Here is a 25,964-nt window from a genome sequence, read left to right as displayed (position 1 = left end):
GCACTGAATTTTGTAGATATGCATATTTACTACATGAATAAGTTAACGTCTATATTGTGTTCATATGCCTCGTTTTACGTCACGTTTTCTGTGTTCATCAAAAATACTGTTAATTTTTGGTTTAAAGTTAGTACGATTAAGATACATCAAATAGTCCCTTTGCACTTAGCTCTCAAAACGGTAATTGTCAAAACATTCATGTATACATTGTGAAGTAATTGTTTTTAACACTTTCGTTTTCCCGCTGTGCACCACGTGTTTTCTTCGCTGCAGTGTGCCCCAAAAGTAAACCACCTCCCCAGTTTGGGTCGGTGAAATTCTCATCAAAACTTCATGTACACCACTGTGAGATAATTTACAGTCGGAATGATGTTGCCAGCTTTTCTGTGAAAAGAATGTGTGAATGTTGATGAAAAGTCAACAAAATAAAAAAGATAGCATGAAAAAGCCATGGGTCAACCCCATCATCACGCGAGGAGAAATAAAATCCCGACGCAAACTATCTTTAGGCCTAGGCGTCCGCGATTGAACGCTTTATTGAATTACGATCCACAGGATGACAACTGTGATCACTGTGAGTTTGTTTGCTTTTCGATTTGTCGAATGGAGGAAAAGTTGCCATTTAAAGGACAAAATAACTGGAGAATGAATGTGGATTTTAATCTTTTCCCATTCATGATTAAGTTGGCCAAAACTTCCATAGTTTAATGCAGCTTAATATTCCGTAAAATACTACCCTTTAGGCCTATTACATTTCAGACTGATTTCTCCACTTTTTTGGGCTGTCTAATACCTGGCATACATTGTTTCTTGCTCTACACTTCAACAAAGTGCAGCAAACGGGCTTTACGAAATGCTACCCAGTATACGTTTTTACCAAAAGCATTGATAAGTACTTGCCTTTAAGCTTTAACTGTTAAGGAAATTCAATAATACCTGAATATGTGAACCATTAGCGGTTGTCTGGGTTTGTGCGCTGGAATCACCCGACGGGGAAGCAATGAAGGAAGACAGCAAAATAGTTCTGTTTCACAGCAGCACCTGTCAACCTTAGCAGGTTACCTGCGATTCCCTATAACTTTGCTCTTGTATAAACCATGGAGCTATAGACCAACCATAGACCGGGCACGCTATCACTTCTGTCACAGACTGAGGCCCCCTTCAATGGCGAAAGCATTGTGCTAGCTGTTGTTCAGATAATCCGTCACGGGGCGTATGCTTTGTACATGGGTGTCTCCAGGATTTTTTTCTTAGATTTAGGTGAGTGCTTTGCCCCCCTCTGTGAAAAAAACACTAGCCCATTAAGAACGACGTTGAAAGTAGACCATGTGAACGAGGTTGTGGTGATTAATATGAAACAACGGGATGTTATAGTTGAAATTAAAGAAAATACCTCACTGTTTAAAAGTGAAGGTTTATTTATGAAAGTGTTTTTCTTAACATTTGTGGAAGTTATCCGTCAACACTTAAAAAGCTACGAAAATTGATATCGCTTAATAGCCCACATACACCCACCTCCTGCGAGAAATTCCATCAACTCAATGTGGCATCACGCTCATACATGCCATACGGCGCCATGTGCCCTAAGTTATTATGGGAAAGGAACCGTCAAGCTAAGTTCAATAACATTCGGAGTATGTTCCGTCTCGGTTGAAATATACCAGAAACAGTTCACCTCTATAAAACAGACCTATACGCAGTCAAACCATTTACCGGAAAACATCGAGAGGCCAATACAAGAACCTTTATACTAAAATCCTTGACATGGAGCCATGCACACCCCATTACGCCTACGGTACTCTCAACATTTTTATTATCCCTAAAGATGTTTAATGATCTTTGTAGCAATTTCTACGGTTTTATTTCTGTCTGGAACTTCCGAACTGTGAGTCGTATCACCTAAGGTTCAGTTCGGGAGCGTTTTATAATTCGTTCCAAACTCTTGTGCGATACATGTTTTGTATCTCGTGCTAACAGTTGCAATTTAAGTTAAGTTTTTTCGCCAGGCCAGAGCATTATTTTGCACTCGAACTTGTTTTTTTTTACGAAAACGTCACAGGTTATTACAAGGGAAAAACTGAATCTTGCGAACAAAGAGGGGATTAATTAAATTAAAGTTTGGCAGCATCTTCCTTGCATCTGACGTCGAATCCGAGGGCAGGTCTTGATGTGGCAGTCGCACTGTACGAGTAGACGCATTGTACTTTAGCTGTAACTGAATTTAAATGATAAAACGTGTCCCCAGAGAGAGAGCGAACCGCGCAAAAGAATCTGTTGAGGCATAGCGTTTCACTGAGTACCTTACAGTTCATGTTTTGAGACCAAAACCGAAGAATTGCACGTTTTCATTTATTGAATTACGTGCATGCATTTTCTCCGGTTGTGGTGTGTCCCCTTTCTTTTCCATTTCAAGTTGCGGAAACCGAGGCACAAAAAAAAACAGGTGCAAATTGACCTATATAATACGGAATGCATGACGGTGCGGTATGTTCTCATGAGATCTTCATCCTGGACTTCCCCTCGACTAGACTAATCATGTCCTTCAGGTGATTCAACCAAGCTAGGTGTAGAGGCCCTTACATTAATCATGGAGGTAGAATTCTACCTCCATGCATTAATTATCGAGTCACGGATTACTTAGGATTTCCACAGGAGCGTGGAAAGAAAGAAATCACTGGCAGTGGAAAAATCTAGAGGGTGCTAGACTCAACGCTTTGTTAAAAACCGTCTATTTTCTCCCCTCTTTTTCTTTTCGTTTTCTTTTCTCTTTCCCCCTCCCTTGTTGTCAAGTTGGCTTTTCCGGGGGGGGGGGGGAGAGCCCAATTGCCCCCCCCCCCGTTACGCCCATGGCTTTGTACAATAGTGCGCACAATGGTTTCTCCATTGAAGGGGCCGTGAATGTACAGTGATCACGGATTCGTCTACATTTGAGTATAGTAATAGGTGTTGAATGTGTTTTAATTACAAGCGCCAGGCCGCGGGTAGCTTAACTCTTAAGCTGTGATGGTACGAACAAACGAGACAACCTTGTTACACAAACGCATCCTTAGATATTAAACTTTCATTTACTAAGAGCATTACACTCCATTTGCACGAAAACGTTACAAGCCTATATTGAAGCTGGGTAGTCATATACGAAAGCACTGCCCGGCTCCATCCATCAGCCTACACTGTCACAAGCGACAGTCAGTTCGTGCAGTGAGTCAGTCAGTAAGTCAGATAGGTACAAAGAGAACACTAATTCGGTCTCCTAGCTGGGACCACCCAAAATGGCAGAGCTTCCTTTTCCTTTGGTGATGGCAATGGCCTAACAGAATAGCCAAACCCACACCCAAAATATCACTGCATGGTACTTCAGATAAGCTGCCGATCAAATCCAGTCTTTCAGCTGAAGAATGGCTATTTCTTGGCCCCAGCTGACCGCAGGGAGCAAAGTTGACTGTGTGTTTATTTTGTTTAATAGTTGCGTGAAAACTGTCTTTAAAAAAGGCACGATGGAAATTGCACTACCTAAAGAATTATAAGCTACGCTTTTTTGTCCGTATAACTTGAAACGAAATAACCTTCTGTAAATGTTTTCCGTGGACTGCCTTTACAAAGAGAGAACAGCCAAGCAATGAGGGTTTATAGTGTGCTTTTGTACTGATAACAATTGGAAAACCAAACGCTGTTGAGTCGTTTGTTTTCTTAGCAGTTCGCAGTGCACACAAACTCCTTACGATAAAGACAATTATTGTTCCCTGACAGTGTTGCGAAGTAAGCGGTGGTAATTGTACATGTAGGCTACTTTACTTACATTCACTTGCTTCACACTTAAAGGGTCGATGAAGAAAAGTTTTTTTCAGAACATATTTTGTACAACTTTCTTCTCCTCTTAAAATGTATGAAAACTATTCGACGCCCCGTTTTGGTAAATTTTATTGAAAAGTGCACTTTTTTAAAACATAGAATTGTCCATGCTTTTCATTACAAATGAGGGCGCTGTTGCTGTGATGTCATGTCAGGAAGACACTGTTCACTTGAGGGGTTTTCTGTTCAAATTGTGAACCAAAAATTTGCTCATTTTGTGCGGAAAAATTTGCTCGTTGGCTAGCTGTCACGAACCGAAACAACAACGATTCACCAAAGAAAAGAAAAGTTATGTCATCAAAATATCCAAAATTCTTCGTTCCATTGTTCTCAGCGATATTTGAAGCTAGCTGGGAGTAACGGTCTTTTTGCTGTCATTCTAGTTTTCACTTTCGTCAGCTTTCAACACTGTTCTAATGCAGTAAGTCAATGTACGTAATACGTCATTGAAATATATAAAACGTAGACTAAAACAAATGAAATTCATCAAACCAACGATGATCAAGGAAACTGCTTCGTTAGTATATACACGGAACTCATTAAAATAATGACTGCGTTTGTAAAGCAGTGTTAAATGGCTATTACCGTACTATAATCACTCTAACGTAAAAACTACAATGATTTCCCTTTCTTCTTCTTTCCTCCTGTACAGAAACGTGGTCTGATGAGCAGACCGCCCGTTCTTTCCTACTGGGGTAACTGGGAATCATGGTCGGCCTGCTCAAGGACGTGTGGGGGCGGTGTTGCAGCACAGTCCAGAGTGTGTCTGATGAGAAACGGAGGGTAAGGAGGAATGATGGGAAAGATGAGGTAGTCTGGTTCACTGCCCCGACGATCTCCTGACGTCATTTAATAGATCGCAGGTCAAAAACAGAACATGACCCAGCAAAACTCTGTTCTCGTAAGAATGCATATTGCCTACATGGGCTTTAAAATATATATTCTTGCTATTACGCCTTGTATATTATATATATTAAATTCGAGTTCCCTTTTAATGAATTTAACATTTTCAACATTGATATGAAACACGGCATACATTGTGTCGGAAAATGCAATCATTTCACACCCGGGAATACCCGAGCTCTGGCAAAAATGCCCGAGTATCAATGAAAACGAGTTCGGAAAACTTCGGACGTTTTCGGAGACAGTGTAATCCTGCCCGTTTTGGTCATCTGACATTGGCGTCATGTTAGGTTAACTACTATCTTGAATCCACTATGTATACGTCTATCTTGTCGCTTTCCTTATCAACCCGGATCTTGTCGCTAAGTCTACTCTGTCAACCCGAATGTGGACTGTACTGGGCTAAATTTATTCCATAGGAGGCGCTATTGGAGTAGAGTTTGGGTCAATACAAAATAGTTTACCCAGTGCTCAAATAGCGCTTTCCTATAGGAGGCGACCAAAAGTTAACACCCCTAATCCATACAAACACCACTTAGCCATTGACCCTTTGGAATGATTTTTATCCACAGCCACACGCTCCTGTGGAAATCCTAAGTAATCCGTGACTCGATAATTAATGCATGGAGGTAGAATTCTACCTCCATGATTAATGTAAGGGCCTCTACACCTAGCTTGGTTGAATCACCTGAAGGACATGATTAGTCTAGTCGAGGGGAAGTCCAGGATGAAGATCTCATGAGAACATACCGCACCGTCATGCATTCCGTATTATATAGGTCAATTTGCACCTGTTTTTTTTTGTGCCTCGGTTTCCGCAACTTGAAATGGAAAAGAAAGGGGACACACCACAACCGGAGAAAATGCATGCACGTAATTCAATAAATGAAAACGTGCAATTCTTCGGTTTTGGTCTCAAAACATGAACTGTAAGGTACTCAGTGAAACGCTATGCCTCAACAGATTCTTTTGCGCGGTTCGCTCTCTCTCTGGGGACACGTTTTATCATTTAAATTCAGTTACAGCTAAAGTACAATGCGTCTACTCGTACAGTGCGACTGCCACATCAAGACCTGCCCTCGGATTCGACGTCAGATGCAAGGAAGATGCTGCCAAACTTTAATTTAATTAATCCCCTCTTTGTTCGCAAGATTCAGTTTTTCCCTTGTAATAACCTGTGACGTTTTCGTAAAAAAAAACAAGTTCGAGTGCAAAATAATGCTCTGGCCTGGCGAAAAAACTTAACTTAAATTGCAACTGTTAGCACGAGATACAAAACATGTATCGCACAAGAGTTTGGAACGAATTATAAAACGCTCCCGAACTGAACCTTAGGTGATACGACTCACAGTTCGGAAGTTCCAGACAGAAATAAAACCGTAGAAATTGCTACAAAGATCATTAAACATCTTTAGGGATAATAAAAATGTTGAGAGTACCGTAGGCGTAATGGGGTGTGCATGGCTCCATGTCAAGGATTTTAGTATAAAGGTTCTTGTATTGGCCTCTCGATGTTTTCCGGTAAATGGTTTGACTGCGTATAGGTCTGTTTTATAGAGGTGAACTGTTTCTGGTATATTTCAACCGAGACGGAACATACTCCGAATGTTATTGAACTTAGCTTGACGGTTCCTTTCCCATAATAACTTAGGGCACATGGCGCCGTATGGCATGTATGAGCGTGATGCCACATTGAGTTGATGGAATTTCTCGCAGGAGGTGGGTGTATGTGGGCTATTAAGCGATATCAATTTTCGTAGCTTTTTAAGTGTTGACGGATAACTTCCACAAATGTTAAGAAAAACACTTTCATAAATAAACCTTCACTTTTAAACAGTGAGGTATTTTCTTTAATTTCAACTATAACATCCCGTTGTTTCATATTAATCACCACAACCTCGTTCACATGGTCTACTTTCAACGTCGTTCTTAATGGGCTAGTGTTTGAGACAGTGACGCGTCATATTCAAAATATATCTGCAACGCACTGTCCAGAGTGGATTACACACGCCTTAGGCCAAAAAAAAAATTAAAAATCGGTCTCTGGTCAGCGCGCGCGTCGATTTTAATCGTGCGCGTCAATCTATTTTTTCCCCAAAATGTTCCGCGGTAGCTCCAACAGCGCCCTCTATTGCCGCACCTCCTCATTTTTTTTTTTTACCAAATAGCACCAAGGAATGGGAAATTGCACCAAGGCAAATGATCGAAAGCACCAAGGATAATTATGGAGGACACCAATGTACATGAGGACACCAAAAAAGCAAAATAGTACCCCACCTTGTCTGTACAATCCAAGCTTAAAGAAAAAAAAAAGAAGCCAAAAAAAAAAAAAGCCGCGTCGCCGCGTCAATTCCGGAACTTTGGTCTGACCAGAGACCGAATATTTTATTTTATTTATACACCTGTTGTTTTTTTACTGTCAAATATGCACCATTATGCGTTGCAGGTACCTGCAACCTGCATCTTCAATACCAAGTTGATTTCAAAGGGGGACAAATTTCAACTAGAAAATCATCTTCAATTTCCTTTGTCCACCCTACATCTAAAAAGGACTGCTACTGGTATTCTTTCCTACAAAGAACAACAACTAAGTCAAACCTACTTCCTATGTAGACGTCAGGGAAGCTCCTTCAATGGAGTCCATTATATCGAAACGTCAGGGGATGCAACTATCTTTAATACTAATACTAATACTAATACATGTAATTAATACTATAAAATTTCTGCTAGCCACCACGCGCCTGCAACCGTATATCCCGTTGTGGAGTTGTGCTTGCAATATATGCGACAGATCGGAATACGGATACCTTTGAGGGTGTTCTGTGTTAATTTAATTGAGTATTATATGACTGCAGAAATGGCTTAGGGCCTACTCAAGCCATAATCACTGGCCTCCACCTCCACCTTGACGCATATTTTATAAGGGCTATGGTTTTTCACGTTTGATTTTTTTGGGGTAAATTTTTATTATTATTATTTTTTGACGTCAAATAGGCGTGGTATAATATAAGAGCTTACCGGTGCTCTTCAAGTAACAAGATCAAGATGCTTCCTTGGCTCTGCATCACCCCATCATGGTCCACCAAAATATGCCACCCCTCTTCCCTTTGGTCTTTGCCACCTTGCAATCTCACCTATTCATCCATCCTACGCGGATTAGCGCCCTCTCTTGACCCTTCCTAGCCCCTCCCCATCCCAGCTATCTCTCTACACCCATAGTTCCTCTTTTTAGACATTCTGTCATCTCGACTTGACTTCATGTCCACGCCTTTGCTCTACTCCCTGAAGTGACGGGCAAATTCATGGTCAAACGGTTCTTCAGGCCGGTTCATACTTCGCAATTGACACCAACGTTGCAACAAACACCGGTAGCGAAAATCATCGGAGTCGAAAATGATGCGTTGACGTTTTGTTTCGCAGCGTTAAAATGATTGCTGATTATTGGCATTCGTTTTCGCTTTGGCGCAGATGTGAACCAACCTGAAATCTGCAATTATTGGTGTTATTTCATACCAATATTCGCGTGGTACATTTCCCAATTTGTCTTATACGTGTTTATAGTATAAGGGCTAAGATAATTTTGTTGGCAGCTAGACTTCCTTCAAATCAAATCATGGAAAGTCGGCAAATGCATTGCTATCTCAGTCCTTTGACCTCAGCTTGCCCACGTAATAACCTCTCGTTCACTGTTCCTATTAAGCCTTGCATCTCTTCTCACGTGTTAGTGTGACCTTTTTACTGGTCAAAACTTCCTGAACCTGTCACAAATAAGCTAGTGAACATTCCATAAAAGGGGCCTTTTGGAGCCCATTATCATTGATGACCTATACGATAGCAAGCACACGGCAAGTAGAATTATGAGTTCACTTTTCACCGGTCAACTTTGACGTGGTACTATTTCTAGGCCGACCTAGATTTTTTTTTGTAGGTCTATCGATAGAGAGCGCCCTGTACAATTTACAGGTCTAGCAGCCTGCACACGCATTCTTTGCGGCGCGGGCGAGCTTTTGGGGCGTGCAAAAGGTCAAATAGTTGCTACGTTCGTGATTTGGGTGGGGCGTCCCGAAGATTAAAATCTTCAAAATTGGATCATTTTTTTTCTTCAGCAAATAGGATAAGTTATGAACTTTCAAGTCAGACATCACAGAAAACTACCGGCGAACGGTAACAATGCGAAATAATCTGCAAAATTTTGAATCGTGCTCAAAATTCCAAAAGTATTGGTAGGCCTATATAATTTTGCGGGCAGCACAAATTGGAACAATTTTTGGGAGAACAAATAGAGTCCTGCATGAACGTAAAGCTTTCTCCGTTATAAACACAGCTATCCTAAGAAGGGTCAGTAGGAGGAAATCTATTACAGATGGTTTTCCCATGCTTTTTTTTTTTCGAGTTTCACCTCGAAAAATGCATTGTTTTTTCAACTGCTATCTTCTTAGAAATATAAAATGTTCTCACTTTTGAATGAGACATCGAACAAAAAAAAATCAACTGACGTTTTATGAATTTTTTTTTTGCAATTGTTTTCTTCTTTGACAGACAATAATTCGGCTCTCCCAGAACGGGTTCTTTGTGCGCAAAATGAAATTCCTTTTTCAGAGGGTTGCAGACGCCCAAATTGCAATAAAGTTTTTTTTTCGTAAAAAAAAAAAAAAAATTGAAAATTCGTGAAGAAAAAATAACCAAATTTTTTCGTAAGAGCAGAGGTATCATCTTTAAATGAAATTCATCAGCATGACACGATTCCACCTTATCGCATTGACGAACTGTTATACCCCCTCAGTCCTCCGCACCAATTTTATTTTCCATAGCTTTACACATGGCATGATTGCCTGAATTTGTTTTTGTTTCTTCCTTCAATAGTAATTTTTAATTTAGTTTGGGCTCCAGACACGGTCTGTGGTAATAATTTTGTTTTTCTTGGGTCGGGAGCCCAAAAGTAGTAGGATCGGTCGAAACTGAGAACCAAACAATTAAAAAAGGATGCCCTAAATATAACAAAGTCATTTCAACTTTTCTTTTAATTGCAGAGGGGAGTTAAGAGAAAGCACACACTGTGTGGGACTTTACAAGCAATATAAACTGTGCAATCCAGAGGTAGGTACCACCACTCAATGTTCCCAAACCAAACCTCAGAATTGTGTTTTTCGACGATTTTTGCATCACTGTTTTCTGTCATAAGTTCGCATTGTCACATAAGTTATAACTTATTTACTAGGCACACTTCTCAGGTTTTTAATTATTATGACACATTTCAAAGTGTTTTGGCTGTTGATACTGCTTCGATTAAATTCTTTTCGTTTGGGATTTGATGGCCCGGTACTTTCCAGAAGCTGTGGTTATAATGCCTTATGTAGTTCAATAAAAGTTCTCGTTTGTTAACCAAAAGTTAGAAATTCTCCTACATTCTAACTAACAGGTGTCAATAATAGTATCTGTCTCTTCTGTTTCTCAAATAATGTGAATAACGAAAAATGCTTTTCCCGGGCTTATTTCCGCATCGTTGCCTTTCCCAGTACCGTGACTTTCTTCATTTTCCATGCCCTTTTCTTCCCAGCCATGTCCAGACGACAAAGACTTCAGGCAGGAACAATGTGGAAGTCACAACAATGTTCCGTTTATGGGAAAGCTTTACCAGTGGAAATCTATAGAAAAAGGTAACATTTAACACCCCCCTCCCGCGGCCCATAAAGGAACTTATTTTTCTGTTCCCATTTAGCTACAAGATTTGACCCATTTGGAAACTCTTAAGACAGTACCAAAAGTTTCAATGATAATTTCTCTCTTAAGTAGTATTAATATTCAAAGCCGCAAAGTTGGGTCCACCTCTATTTTGATAACTGATATTTCAGGTTCTGTTCAGATGCAATGTTGTAATAGCGCCCTCTGCTGTTTCATAAGATTATATGTTGGGAAAAAATGGCAGGCAGCAGCAAATATGCTCATGAATTAAATATTTCAAATAAACACGAGCGGTGAAGACAGCCAGGTGAGTGTCCAGAGGAATGAAATGCTTGAGAAAATATCAATTTTTGGTACCAGTTCAGTGGTTCTGTACATGTACTTCCAATTAAAAAAACCCTACCCCCAACAAAACAAAATGAACAAACAAACATTAAACTTAAAACAAAACAAATGTAAAGACACATTTTCATTTTGAGATTGTGAGTCCTGCAACACATCTTTACACTTACAGAAAAGGAGCTTGGTAAAAGTCACAACAAAATATGGCAAACTCATGAAACTGTTAATATCCCTCTTTTAAAACTTTTTTGACATTATTAATTTTTAAAAAATTGTGTAGGGTAGGCTACTGACAACCACAATTATGCATGATAACATTTAAATAGGCCCAAGCTATAAAAACTGGACCTTGGCAACAAAAACGCATCATTTACTTTTCTAAAAAGTGGACATAAAATTTGTTATTGTACATTGTTACTAATACATGTGTCTGTAACTTTGAGTTTGCTACTTTTATGCATTATGTTTACCCTGATACAGAACCTAATTTATGCGAGCTCAACTGCAAAGCTGTTGGGTCCCGTTTCTTTGCCAAACTAGCAGATAAAGTGGTGGATGGCACACCTTGCAGGAATTCATCACGAACAGACATCTGTGTGGATGGCATGTGCAAGGTAGGTATCAAGCTTGCTTCATACAGACAGACATATCTGCTGCCCTCTTTTGGCAAGATTATTTGAGAGAACTTTGTGGAAATTGCAAAGAGTAATTGCAAAGAGTGATTTCCACAGTGGGAAAACCAACTTTACAATGTTTATTGAATATATGGCAATTATTTCTTTAATCTGTTGATTAATGATTAAAGTTGCTGTCCTTGTTTATTTGCGAGTTTCACACTGCAAAATAGATTTTTTAGCAGTGTTTGAAGAGTACAAAAGTTAATAACTTTTGATTATTAGGATATTGAATTGAAATGTCTTCCCACATTTAGTTATGGAATGTACTTGCAGCCTGGCAATATCTCAATGCTGCAGATCTTTTTGTGCAGAAGTGCAAAAGTAACCTGAAACAAAACAACAGAAAAAGAAGATTTTTGTTGCAATAAAAAATATGAATCGTAAGTTCATGAGATACAAAAATCTGATTTGTTGAAGAACACAGGAAGAGCAAGTTTAAACAAAAGTGGAAATAGTTTTGGTTTATTACACAGTGTATGTGTATGGCAAACCATTCCAGACCACCTGCTTAGATAGAGGTTTCTTTTTGTCTCTTATCCTACCGCTGTTGACAGAATTCCTGTATGTTTATAGATGGAACTGTGATTTGTTTACATTCCTTACACTTGCCGAAGTAAACAATGTCCAGCATCTTCAATAATGTGCAGGACATCATTGCTGAGGGAATCTACACATGTACACATGTTTACACATGGTTGTCTGCAGACAGTGTGTGTACTGTGATGTTTTGGCCAGTGTTGACTAGTGTGGACTATCATTGCCATCCTAACCCAAAAATAAATTTACACTTTCCAGCTGCCCACAAGCTGTCAGAATTATGTAAATACCTTTAACCTCACTGGACAAGCCATTGATGAGTACTGACCCGACATGGCACCTCAACATCCCAATGGCCTGTCAGCAACACTTTGGAGACCTGTCCAGATGTGATAGGATCCAAGTGTTGGGGGAAGTGACATTATCCCAGGGATGCCTGTCAATTTATCATTTGAAGTCAGATCCTTTGATGACAAGCTTACAACCAAAGCCAATGGCATTTTCTGGAAAACCTTGAGCATGTTGAGTGAAGAAGCTGATTTAGTTGGATTATATTGCTAATTGAAAGATCCAGGGATTGTTCCTCAGGGACAGAAATGCTTATGTACGGGTACTTGGAAAATACTTGATTATTAAATTCTATTTTTTTTTTGGGGGGGGGAGCTGGATTTTGGTATGGATTTTTGTCTTATGTTGTCAAGGCAGCACACTCGCCAAAAATAGTTTGAAGGATTGTTATATCTAAACTGATGTAAGCTCAGTAAGTTTTGAGGATTTACATGGTGAAGATCTACTAATGAGTGAAAGGTTTGCAGAAACACCGTGTGGGAATAATTTCTCAAACAAAGAGAACGGTTCTGAAAAGAACCAGAGGTATAAACTCGATGTTCCGGTCAGTATGCTCTGACTGTCTTCAGATGTAAGCTCAGAGAGGAATTTCTTTTGGGGGGGGGGGGGGGGGTTTACAAATGTATGTTTTACTACAAGGAATCCTGTTGTGTCTTGTGAAGAGAGTTAACCTAACAGTAAATGTTGACTCGATGCAGGATCTCAGAACGTAGAGGTCTGGAGGAGATTACAACCCAAGGGCTAGGACACATGACTATGTATATGTTTTTTTTTTTGGGGGGGGGGGTTCACATTTTTTTGGTATGTACAAGGCCAAAGGGTTTTTTTTGGGGGGGGGGGGTTCACATTTTTTTGGTATGTACCAGGCCAAAGTTTTTTTTTGGGGGGGGGGGGGGTTTCACATTTTTTGGGTATACGTGTACAAGGCCAAAGTGGTTGACAATTATTATCATACAACCAGGTCGAGGCACAGACCAACTTTTCAATGGAAAGGCTCTCTGATTTTAATATCCATAGACAAATTAAAACACACCAAAATCAGAATTACTACCGGTACTCTAGTATTTGAAAAATTGCACTTGACTTAACATAAAGAAGGGTGGGAAATTAAAATTTTAGACAGGAAAAAACAGAATCTAGAGAAAATTAAATCAGCTTCCATGCGCCAAACAATCTCTTTTTCGGGAAATATATTGGATGGTATATTACATGTGATTTGGGTTACTATTGCCTTGTGTATACTGTCTTACACAGTGTTTAGTACCTTTACTAACGTATTGTATAAGCTAGCAACAGGCCCGTATATAGCCAGGGTTTTGCCATTGCAAAAGTAAATTTTCATACTGTTTAACTCATTTTAATCATCGCGAGTATGCTTCTATCAGCATCTCAATTTTGCTTTTAAAATCTCCTTCCTGCTGCCATCAATCTGCGACTCTGCTAACCCCTTTCACCATTGACTTGCAGTGATTAAGAATGCGAAAGAGGTCCCTGATCCTCACCACACACAGCCCAATGTCTCTAGTGGATTGTATCTTCTAACCCCTCCCAGTCACCCACATTTTTTTTCGAGGTCAGATTTTTTTCATCTTCTTATATCTTTTTAAGGCCTGCGTTTATCTCAAGCTGCAGATGGATTGTCACTTCTTAAGTGTCTTTAGCATTAGGATGTTACATGTGAGTGATACGACAGATTCTTTTCTACTTTCCTGTTCTGCTTCCTTTCCAAAAAAATCATTCCCATCAATGCAATATCCTTCCATCTAACTATCAATCTTGTTCTACTCTACTGACATCTAGCTCCTATGTTTGCTTATATGGAACTTTAAATTGTTTATGTCCCCCTCCCCAAAGGAAAATCCCCCCCCCCCCCGATTTCCAGGAATAGTGTACTGGAAATAATCCCATTTTTTGGGCCAGTTTTGACTAATTAGTTTTATTGATGGTGTATGCATTTCAATACTTAGAAGCTTCGTACCGCTTTTGTAACATTTAGGCCTATGTGTAAATCAGACTATGTGTTAGTAGAGTATTTTTTTATGATACAGTTGTAGATCCTGAACAAGCTAGTTTAAGAAACACAAGACATACTAAAATAATTTTGATCAAGGCACATTTTTGTGTACATAACTTTGTATGTATATAATCAGGTTTGAACTTCCTAGGTCATTCAGCCCACTCCATCTCACAACAAATTACCTCAGAATTATTAGTCTCTACAGTCCTTCATCCTGCAAATACTGGTAAATTGCGACACCTGTTTTGGTGAATTGATATGCCCTTTTGCCAACCCCTGTGTTGTCAGAGATGTTTAGGATATGGGATAGTGTGACACAGTAGCCAAGTGGAAACTTTTTATAGGGGTACGTCTGATTGTATTTGGCCCATTTATTTGCTTGATGGGGGTCTTGTTACTTTCAATTGAAACTATTAAGAATCATCTCGAAGTGTATTAGAGCACAATTGCCTATTTAGAGTTTCATAGGCTGCAGCTACCTGACCCAATTGTGAGGTAGGGCATTAAAACTAAAGAGGAAGTATGTAGATTTCATATAAAAAACAACCCACTTCTTTTCCAGCCGTGTTTATGAAACATGATCATTAGCTGCTGAGCAAACTGAAACTGATTAAAAAACGTAATCAATGCATCAAACAATTGGTACTTTATTTACTGTCAGTGTTGTACTTAAACTTTCAATCCGACAAGTGAAAACACAAGTCAATCACACTTAAGACAAACACATGCCAAGTTACAAGTTAGTATCATCACAAGTAATAGGGGATGAACATTGACAACTGAATGCTTTTGTCACAATTCATTTGATAAGCTTAATCACTTGAAAACAGACTGTAGTAATTGTTGTACAAGTCTGCATAAAGTGTCTTATTTCTTACAGATCAGAAAGTTCTGCTGGACGGTCCTAGATTCCCCCCCCCCCTTTTTGTGGCATTAGTATAGGGTCAATATAAGACCTTTAAAATAGTCATCCACAATTTTCTCGTCACCTGTTTTCACTTTGCATCAATACGGTTCCTTTTATGGTTCCTTCGACTTACCAAGAAAGTAGCTGAGAAATAGCAGAGATTTGTATCCAATTTGACCTTTCCGAATGTAAATATTAGAAAAGTAAAATCGTTTTTGAAAATTTGATTAGAGGCGCAAGGGGTCAATTTGATAAGAAAAGGTTATTGCATTGGTAGACGATAAGGTGGTCATCATCCGACATGTAAGGAACGGCTGCTTGAAATAGTCTCCCTAACTCCAGCCTCATAGGGGTTCTGAGTGTTTGTCCACTCATTGATTACATCCCACCGAGTCAAGCTTGGGAAAGTTGGTTGGAATCGGTCAGGGGGACCATAAAAATACAATTACACTGGCTTTACCTCTTACGAGGCGAGTATTAGCTGGGTAATTTGTTTTTGATACAGGCTGGAATTGCGGGGCCAGGTTATGATTAAATGTATACTCCCATAGCAACCAGGTTTCGGGAATATGTGGCATTTTTTTAATATTTTTTTTTTTAACGTCTGATTTACAAGGAAAAAAATTCTGATTATACCTGTGCTGTTGTTCATTTGGCCAAAAAAAAGTTGTAAATATGCAGCAAGTTCAAGAGGTTCAGCGGGTCTTATTCAACGTTCTGGAAAACAACATTTCTGACAAGATATGGCCACAAGTGCCAGATAATAATTGTTAAGGTACCAGTGATTTAAAAAAAAAAGTGTACACAGTGCTCAATTCTTATCTTCCATTGCCTTTGTGGTCAAGATTTATGTGTTTAAATTTCAGCAGATATAATCTTATGCGAGCAAAAAGTTCAAAACGCTATACCATACTAAACCTCTTTCATGCCTATTACTAACCCTTCATTACTTCCCTTTTTGGAAATCATTGATGCATCCAAAGTCGGCTAAGCAACACCTCATGCAGGATTATTAAGTTTAATCCTCTGACTAGAGTCTGGGTTTTTCAGGCCAGGGAGAATTTTTTTGGTGGTGCCTTGCAGCTTGCGGTTGATGGCTCGTTTTACAGAATTTCAGTGTTTTTCCTCACTGTCGGGGTTCTTGGAAAAAAATCTGATCCTGATGCATGTTCGCCTACGAGCTTGAACTCTTCTGCAACCTGCGGGCCCACGTCTTTGTATGGAGTCACCCCTGTTGCAACACGTGCTTTAGTGCAAAATCTCAAATTTTTTAAAGATTTTGAAAGTGATTTTAACAAGGTTGAGCAGAATCAAAACTGTGATTGCCTTGAGTGTGATTGTGATTGTGTATGGTGATGAATTGCTGCAATTATCTTTTGAGTTCATCGACCTCTGCAGGCTAGAGGCTCCAGCTGAAAATACTGGCATTTTTGTCAAGAAACTTGTGTCTGTAGTATGTGGTTTATCCCTCAACAATTGGGAATGTAGATTTAGTGTGACAAGAAAAGGAAAAGGGTTCAAGTTATGTCAACGCTCATGTAGTGTGGGAATTCAAGTTAGATTACCGTAGTAATTCGTAAATTTGTATCAATTTGCATTGCTGTTGTTGTTCCTGCAAGACTTGACGAAAATCCTGTGTTGTATTCTGCTCTGTTCAGCCACTAATTGTGAAAGCTCTGTAAAAAATAAAAAGCTATGAAACTCTTATACAATGGTTGTATAATTGGCAGACAACTCATTCAGCTGCAAATGTTCTTTGAAAACTCTACCAATTTCAAAATGTACTCTTGTTAGAAGGCAATTCTCCTCATTACAAACACAAGAGACACAATTACTATTCCTGCATGGCTGCCATTGATTACATTTGCTGAAAGACTGTACATTTCCATGATAAATCTAATTTAAACTTCAAGCATCCCCCCAGAAATTCAAGTCACTGAACCTGATGGTTAAAGTAGGCCACAAGAGGTTGTAAGGTCACATAAGTGAAAAATATTGTGATTTTTATCTCAAAAATAAGTCTCTCTTGAGAAAGAAAATACTGCAGCCTCAAGTGGCATGGAGGATATCACGTATATAATGCCATTAGGTTCTACAGTAAAACAAGACTTCCTCAGGCAGTTTTTGGAAAGTCACCATAGTTCTCATCTGAGATCAGACAAAATCCCTCTAAATTGGCCAGATGGTGCAACAGTATTTTCCTCATATCTACAAGGTAATGGCCTTGGAGTGCTAGGGTAGGCCTAAATTTACCATTTATAAAAATCAAAATGTCTCAGAACATTTCCATGAAGGGGAAATGAGGCATTATAAGTGCAAGTTCAGTCGTGGGAGGGTGTAATGCCTCATCACCTGCTGCTGAGATCAAATGTGGTTTGGAACTGATTGTCTAGTCTTTATTTTGTTTCTCATGCTGTCATGTTCTAATAATACCTACTTTATTTCTCATAATGAAGGAGATCACTATATGGTACCGACATGGCAAACATCAATCTCTTCAGTGTAAATATTTTTCTAATCACATCGTATCTGATAATTATAATTGAGTGAGAAGCAATTCGATTTTAGAAAGTTTCATTTTAAATCCAGGTTTTGAATCCTGTTTCATTATGACATTGTTCTGTCAGATTCACATACCTATACCAATTCATAAAAACATTGCCAGCATTTGGGCACTTTCCACAACTTCCACTGAAGAAAGAAGGGACAGTTTGTTACTTAGAAGTGAAACTTTTTGGCCACCTTGAAGATGTTATGGTTCCTCGGGGTAGTACCCATCACATTAGATACAGAGTGATGGAGGGAACTAGACCCTATACCCTTTGGGCATTGAAATTCATCAGATCAACCACAATAATCAGGAAGGACCTCTGGCTAAAATTTTGTTGGTGTGACAGAGGGGTGCGTGCCATCTTTCACAAAGTTCAGAATTTTATCCGACAAGACATATTCTCTATATTTTTCTGACACTTCAATTTGTCAGCCAAATTCCAGAACTAATGTGGACCAGTCTAGTGAAAACAGGATCAAATTTGCAATTTATAAACTTGTGGGTGGATTCAGTGGGTGATGATGATGTATGCAATAAATTTGCTAGGGTAAGTGTGACTTTTTGGGGGTAAACAGTACAACAACAACTTGCAGAGAAAGCATTAATTTTTAATTGAAAACTTTGAAAGCTTCCTGATTGGAAGAAAAGGTCTTGTAATAGGTCTAATTGGACATGTAGAATTAATGGGTTCATGAAGTGTTTTCCTTAGTCTTAAGGACTCAGTGCAAGAGGCTATAGACTATATCTTCTTTGACAATATTACAAACACTGCATCCTTTAACCCTGTGTGGTGCCGTATGGATGTGGGAAAAAAACCCAAAACTGGAAGACTCTTCAAGATAAAGCTTGCCATACCATGAGAACCACATCCACACTGACATGCCAAGGGGTTGTGCCCCTCTCTCTGTGCCTAATTCCCCAAGACTTGACATCCTGACCCCCTCTTTGCACCCCCTCTGGCCCCATTCTCCCTCCAAGGGAGCCGCTCTGCCCATGACTCTATTTTTGGATTTTTTCATCCCAGAATTAAGGACTCTGCGACAATGGCAGCAAAACATTTTGGAAAGTGCATGGAGGAGCAGAGTACACATACATGTACATCACTGAAGCAGGGTATCCAAAAGTGGGCGAGTGAAGGAAAAAATCAAAGGAGGGGTTCACAAATGCCCCACTGACACCCCTATCCTCTTGCTTCTGCCACTTGTGCTCTTCTGTGTTCATGCAGTCATTTGGGTGTTGGATCAACTGAGTTTGGTATCACATGTGTTTTCAAAAATATATATATCCAAACAGACTTGATCTTATATTTTTTACATTATATATATTTTTTTTGGAAGGAGGTTAAAGCTACCTTCCCCCCTCCAACTCTAAAAGCCAAGGAGAGCTGTCCCCCCCCCCCTCCATGCTGCAAAGTAAACTTGCTTAAATGTCAAGTCCATGATTCAGGCATCTTGGCACATTGGGCTCAAATGCCTGTGACCAGGTTGCCCAGATCTGACAGGTTAGACCCTGCAATGCTTTTACCCCGGGGCTTTTCCTTCCTCTGTATACTAATGTGCCCTACATCTAACAGTTACCAAGCAAACCATGCTTTTAAATTCACCTAGGTATCTTAATGGGTTTTTTTTTAGTGGGGGAAAAAGAGTCACCAGTATCAATAGGAAGAAATCACTGACTGCGAAATATTGAAATGTTTCTACTGAATAAGGCCGACACAGCACATTCTGCTTCAAAGTGCACCCTGGTGAACCCTGATAAATAAATCACACATTCTGTTGGATTGTACTTCATTCATCATTTTCCATCTCATGAGTGAGCCAGTCTCCCTTATGGCCAGAGCGTACATTTTTGACATCATGGTGGACAAATCTCATAGGAGGCTTGCAATTGACATTAGGAATGCTTCACTTCGATCGTTTGTTTGCAAACCAATCAGAAAAGCCCACAATTTATGTTCTTACAAGTTGACTACATCATCCTATGTCTTGTAGCTGTGGCCTGTCATGTCTCAAAGTTGTCATTAAAGGCTTGAAATGATTTAAGATGGTTCGACCGACCGTATAGGGAAAAATGCACAGATGTTGCTGCCCCTTGGATCTTCAGGCAAATATGGCTGCAAAAGCTTGGCATTCTGTAGCCATAGGGATTGAAGTATAAAGTGACACTATACACTGTAAAAAAGTTGGGCAAAATGGGTTGATAATTCGACCAGTGCTGGTCGAATTATCAACTGCCTACACTCTTGGGCAAATTCTTCCCAATAGTTTGACAGTTTTTACCCAATTCAACCCAATATGAGGTAATTTCATACCAATGTCGGGTAAATTGCATTGCCCAACAGTATTTTACCCAACGTTTTTACAGTGTATTTCAGAGGATGAAGAAATGGAACTGTTTTCTTTCGTTATTAAAACTAGTAAACCTGATTGATTTTATCAGTGTGGGAACCTCATAACCCAGTTGCCTGACCGCTGCGTGCCGTGGGGAGGATGTATGAAATAAGTCACCATTTCTGATCTTCCGATACCTGTGCTTCTTGATGTATTCGGTCGTCAGTGGATTTGTCAAATCTTGCGGGCCAATCTAGGTCAGACTTTGAGGAGGTGGGCCTCAGCTTGCAGATTATATTTAATCAGTGATCTGATAGGGAGAAATGTGTTTGGGGTTACTTTTGGGAGGTGCACACATCATCTCAAATTCCTGATTTCTGTTTGAAGTCTTTACAATTATTTGGTGAATGGATGGAGCGCTCTATGGATGGAGCCACTGATATTGTCAATATAATATGGTAAGAATGGCAACAGGTTTAGGCATGGATCCAGAGGGGGACGGGGGGATTTGGGTATGAACCCCCCCCCCCTTTGCTCTTAATTGTAGTAATAATATTTATTATATGTCCGCCTGTCCGCAGCAATTGGACATAGGCCTAATTTTTGTTTAGGAGCCTGAAACCCCCCTGCAAAAATTTCTGGATACGCCCCTGGGGTTTCAAATAATGGGTGTATATATTGGCGCCGTTCAGAACTATCCCCTCAACTGTAAGAAAGGAAGAGTTGGGAGAAACCACTGGGAGAGACATTTGAACGCATTGCCGCCGCCGCCACGCCTGATGCTCATGCGATTGGCGCTATCACTTTGTGCACGTACAGGATAAAACAAATCATGCCTACTTTACGGTCCACATAGCAGCGTCATAGCCAGGGTTCTTGGCCGTAGGGGGGGGGGGGGTTGGTTAGGGGGCTGGATGTAACAGGGGGAGCCCAACTTCTGTTGAACCTGTTAATCATGTTCACTTACAGGACTAAAACACTTCGGGGTGGGGGGGGGGGTTGACCCCCATCCCACACTAGCCCCCCCCCTCCCCATCCCAGGCCAGTTACTTTGTCTTATAACAACCTGCTATAGCTCACACTGTGGCCCACCCCATGAGAGACATACTACCAAAGTAGGCCTACCAGTACTAAATTTACTTTAATACACTCAGATTCATGTCATCAAGCCACATTACCAACTGGATGTGTAAAAACCAGTAATAAACCAGCACAAGCCTGAATTACCCTTGTCTGTAAGTATTTTTATGTTAAAGGCAGAGGGCATATTGTGTAATTTGCAAGGAACCTAAATATATGTGATGTGCTGAAAATGTCAATGATACAATCACCAATAGCTTGTGATTGTGATACACTTCAAATCCAGTGCTGCTTTTCTGATCAACAATCTGTTGAATGTTTGTTAGAAGAGAAAATTTAGTGTTCCCAGAGTTCAGTATAGGCTTGCATGTATAGTCCATTATTATTTGGTAGTTCACACAGCATCCTTAAAATGGTCGAAGTTTCCTTGTAATAGTTTCTCTATAGCACCTGTGGTGAATTGATAAAATATTGATTGGATACAAAAGCTGAAAGGTTTTTATTGAGTGTCTGGAGGCTGCAGTATGATGCTTTTGTGCTTGGTTGACTGAATAAGCTTTCCTTCAGGTAAAACTGCTTGCCTGTAGATTAACAATGAGTTCACAGAAAGTGAAAAAAAAAATTATGTTGCCTGAAAGAGACCAAGGTTTAGTATGGCAAAATGTCCAGTTTGATTTGACAAAATGATTAGTTGTTAAAACAGGTGTTGTTAAAACAGGTGTTCGTACTTTTGAATGTGTTTCCAGGTGAAGCCATTAAGTATTACATAATTCAATTTTGCAACATTGATCAAAACAACAAGACTGACTAGCAAACTTGGCAAAGCCAATATGAACACGCAGATAGCTGTAGAGGAAATCAGTCATAAACTTTTCAAGGCATTAGAGCCCTGAAGTTTTTATTGAAGTGACACACCCATCCTTTGCCCTATTGGCTGGCTGTGGAACTTATCACTGCCAATCAAGAACCACTTAGACATTTCCTGGTCCTCCCATTGGAGGACGGCGCCACAGGATGTTGAATAAACATGAGCTAGTGTGGAATTGGAGTGATCATGCAGTGTATAGGCCCACTCATACAACAGACCCCATACAGACACAGTATACTATGCAAGCATAGAAAAAAAAATCTATGCAGTTTCTAAGCTCTCTGAAAAGAGTCAATAGTTCATATGTTCACGCAACGGGATGAGTGGCAATGCAGTGACACTAGTACACCCACCGTCACATCAGGAGTTTCAAAGTTCAGTGGAGCCCAGAACATGCGGAGTGTTGTAATTCTGTCATAATCTGTGTGGTTCTAAATGACTGCTTGACAATAGAGTATGTAATTTTTGTTTTATGATCGGTGAGGAGAGGGGAGAGCTATAGCGGAGCTGCTGCTGGAATGTAGAACACTGCTGTGATTCGCAGAGTACACACTTACAATCAAATTACTGGTTGTGTGATACTCAGCACCCCTCGCTGAGTGACAGACTGTGAGACTGTGAAGCCTACCAAGGTGTTGGACTTGAGCAGAGTTGGAAGCTGTGGAGAAACATTGCCTGAATTCCCACCAGTGTGTGATTGTGGACCTCACATTGGATAAATTGCCCAAGTTGTCTGTGTTTTCACTGCCGTTAAATTCTCCTCTCTAAACTTGAGACCAATTTATCTGGTCAATTGTGACTAGTACCTCTTTGGTACCATGATGCGGTGCACAAGGATCACTCTTTTTGTGGTTGTTGTCCTGTCTTCTTTGGAGGCGGGGTTGGCATCCACCTACCGCCGGTACATGCCATACCCGAGAGAAAATACACAACAGGGGCATCCTCCAAGTACTCCACAAACAGTAAGTTTAATCTTACTAGCTTTGGTTTTGAAACTTGATTGTTTTTTCTTAGTATAGCTGAAATTGCAAATTGTGGATGTTGTGTGAATTTCCTGAAGGAAAAATTAAAAGTCATAAAGAAGATTTTCTGCATTTGAATTCATTGTAATCATTCATAGGTCAAAATTTGAATAAGTAACTTCAAAAACTATATATGGGAACCTAACCTTGATGCCAGAACTTGGTATGACTACAAATCTAGTTGCTTTACTTGACTGCCTGCTATGGGCTCCGTGCACCAATGAAAGAGGGCGCCCTTTTACCTAGCAACGACGTCCCATGGGTGGGATATTAAGCTGGTTGACGCGCACCGTTCCTTGCGTGTGACGCACATACACCAGGGGATTTGTACTATGTACACGCAGTGGTATGGCCGCGCGTCGCGGCAAAGTTGCAGTCAGGCAAGATGGCGTCGGTCGGTCACCCCCAACTGTACTTTCTTTGCTGGTGAGGGGGTACTTGTGAACGGAGCGGATGGGCTTGGGCTGCTAGAGTTTTCAAGGTTACTTTGTACTAATTTACTGTTATTAGTCTTTTCCTCCAGCAAATGCAGTCACCACCTCAAGAATTGTACATGAGAGAGTTGGATGTGAAATTCAGCATATTTATTTGTCAGTGACGAATGATCACTTGGTACAGTAAATCAAAGAAAGGCAGCTTCATAAATGATTGTTTCCCATTGCTCATTCATTCCTCTTTCTCCCATAGCTTAAGATAATATGTTACCCCCAAAGGCACTGCCAAAAGATTAAATTCATGTAACGGATATGTACCTCTGTTGATTTTCTGTGGAATCCCTAAGCAAATATCTTTCTCAAGGCTAGCCTGCATGTTATCCATGGAGCAGAAATATTTATTGGTCATAGATAAAAAACCATATGTCAATGTCACCCGTCCAAAAGATCAAATAGGCTATCGTTACTACATGAAGTGTTGTTGAATGTGGAGTGGTGGTAAATGTTGACTTTGATTAACTATCCTGTTTTCTTTCCAAACATACATTTTTTTCTGTCAGTGCCCATGTGCCAGCAGTTGTAATAATTATGTAATGTCAGAATCTAATGTTATTCAATTGCATTGAGCGTTTTTTCGTGAGATTGGATTGAAGATTGTGACTCGATCTTCAGACTTATGAAACATTGAGTTTGCGTACACTTAGCAGAGTCTATCAACAAAGATGAGCCATTTTCTAAATCTTAGTTCTTTGGGGGCATGGTATTCATCTAGGGCTACGGAAACATTGCCAAATAGTCACTTATTGAAGAAAATGATATGGTTTGACTTATCCAGATTTCACTGTTTATTCTTCATTTTGGTGTTAAATTTGTCGGTTGCACCACGAAGTGATGTATCTCGTGCACAAAGTCTACAGATAGACGATATGTCGCTTCGTGGTGCACCCAACGAATTGGACAATTCATTGGTTTTTTTTTAAAAGGAAATCAGCAAATGGAAACATTTCAGCTCAGGAGCCTAAAAATATGAGGCTGAGGCCTGAAGCCAAAGCCACAGCAATGAGGTAGATAGGTTTGGAAAAATCTACATTTTTTTCTTCAGTTCAGGTAGGAAGGGGAAGGGGGAGGAGGGGGGGGGGGGGACTCTCCATGCTGAAGGACTTCCTCCACCAACTCTGAGCTGGCTGGCTGTGGTCAGGATCTTACCACAGGCAGTGATCAGGCAGATCCTTTTGTGATTTCCCAGCTGTCACTAATTTATCTCAGGCGCACAGTTATATGCAGTGGGGAATCAGTGTTGTGTACATGGGAAAGGATTATCCCTGGGCTAATCCCACTAAAATCCCAACAGCTTTCTTTTGATCTGACTGTGGCTGACTTCTCAATTATGCTTACTTAACAAGGGCTTAGCTTAAAATCCTCAAAAGTGGAGACCTCATTGATAGCATCCTGTGTTGAAAGTGAAGATATTTTTACTTGAACCTGACCAGTTCTGACATTCCATAGAGCCACAAAATATAATTACATATGTATGATCAAGCAAGGTGCTTACTTGCAAACTGAAGTGAAACCTGATTGGTCAAATTGTGTGGCTCTTTACTATTCTGTAGGTGAATGTTTGTGTTCTTTCTTGTTAATGTCATGATTAAAGCAGAGAGGATAAATATATCGGCTATTGTGGTAAATTAATAGTCAAACTGATTAGTACATAGCAGTTTTAGGCAATCTGATTTGGACTGAAAAAGCATGCCAAAAAGTAAAAGCATGCCAAAAAGTTTAACAGTGGCATTTGCAGAACATGTAAATATTTCAGTTACAGACACGTCTTTGACTTTGTGCAAAGAATAAATCATATCACATCAGAGATATTAAAAAAGTCTTTAGAGGAAAATAAATATGATCAAACCATGTTACACTTCATGGACCGAATGTACCAATGCCTGGTGTGGATTGATGTGCTAATTGCACACTTTTTGCACAAAAATACTTACATGCATGCAATTGCACCACTCTACGTATCTAAAGTTTGAAAAGGTACTATTTCTCACATGATTGATAGCTACGTGTTCTTTCAATAATTCTGCAACACCTGCGGGTATATAATATGTCCATTCTGTGCTGAATTCCATTGCCGTTGTATGGCCTTTTTTGGCTGCATTGCACTATGCTGTCCAAATCCAGCCAAGTATCCCACCGATTCACAGATACCTGTATACTGTAAGCTTTTCTGAAAGAAATCCTTTCAAGCACCTTCTCCTGTACAAGCAGGAAAGCAAGCCCGCTTTGTCCCCCGATGCATTTGTCAATAATGATTTAGTAAACATATCACCTGTCCTTTATCCTTCACCCACGCATTCTTAGCCCACATATACCAACACTCATCATTATTTGATATTTACAATGACTTCCACCCCTGT

The 25,964-nt window shown here is 39.9% G+C and overlaps 1 protein-coding gene across 1 annotated transcript in view; it reads left to right on the top strand.

The window, feature by feature from the left end:
- LOC119741261 (thrombospondin type-1 domain-containing protein 4-like) overlaps positions 1 to 25,964 on the top strand; it is a 74,702-nt gene that overhangs the window by 25,762 nt on the left and 22,976 nt on the right. Inside the window, exons 3-6 of the mRNA XM_038217013.1 lie at positions 4,502 to 4,632; positions 9,783 to 9,849; positions 10,310 to 10,409; positions 11,257 to 11,390. Of these exons, the coding sequence (XP_038072941.1) occupies positions 4,502 to 4,632; positions 9,783 to 9,849; positions 10,310 to 10,409; positions 11,257 to 11,390 (432 nt within the window). The remainder of the gene's footprint in view (positions 1 to 4,501; positions 4,633 to 9,782; positions 9,850 to 10,309; positions 10,410 to 11,256; positions 11,391 to 25,964) is intronic.

Source organism: Patiria miniata, unplaced genomic scaffold (assembly GCF_015706575.1).
Source record: "Patiria miniata isolate m_02_andy unplaced genomic scaffold, ASM1570657v1 HiC_scaffold_5, whole genome shotgun sequence".
Taxonomy (NCBI): domain Eukaryota; kingdom Metazoa; phylum Echinodermata; class Asteroidea; order Valvatida; family Asterinidae; genus Patiria; species Patiria miniata.
This window is presented reverse-complemented; position numbering and strand designations above follow the sequence as displayed.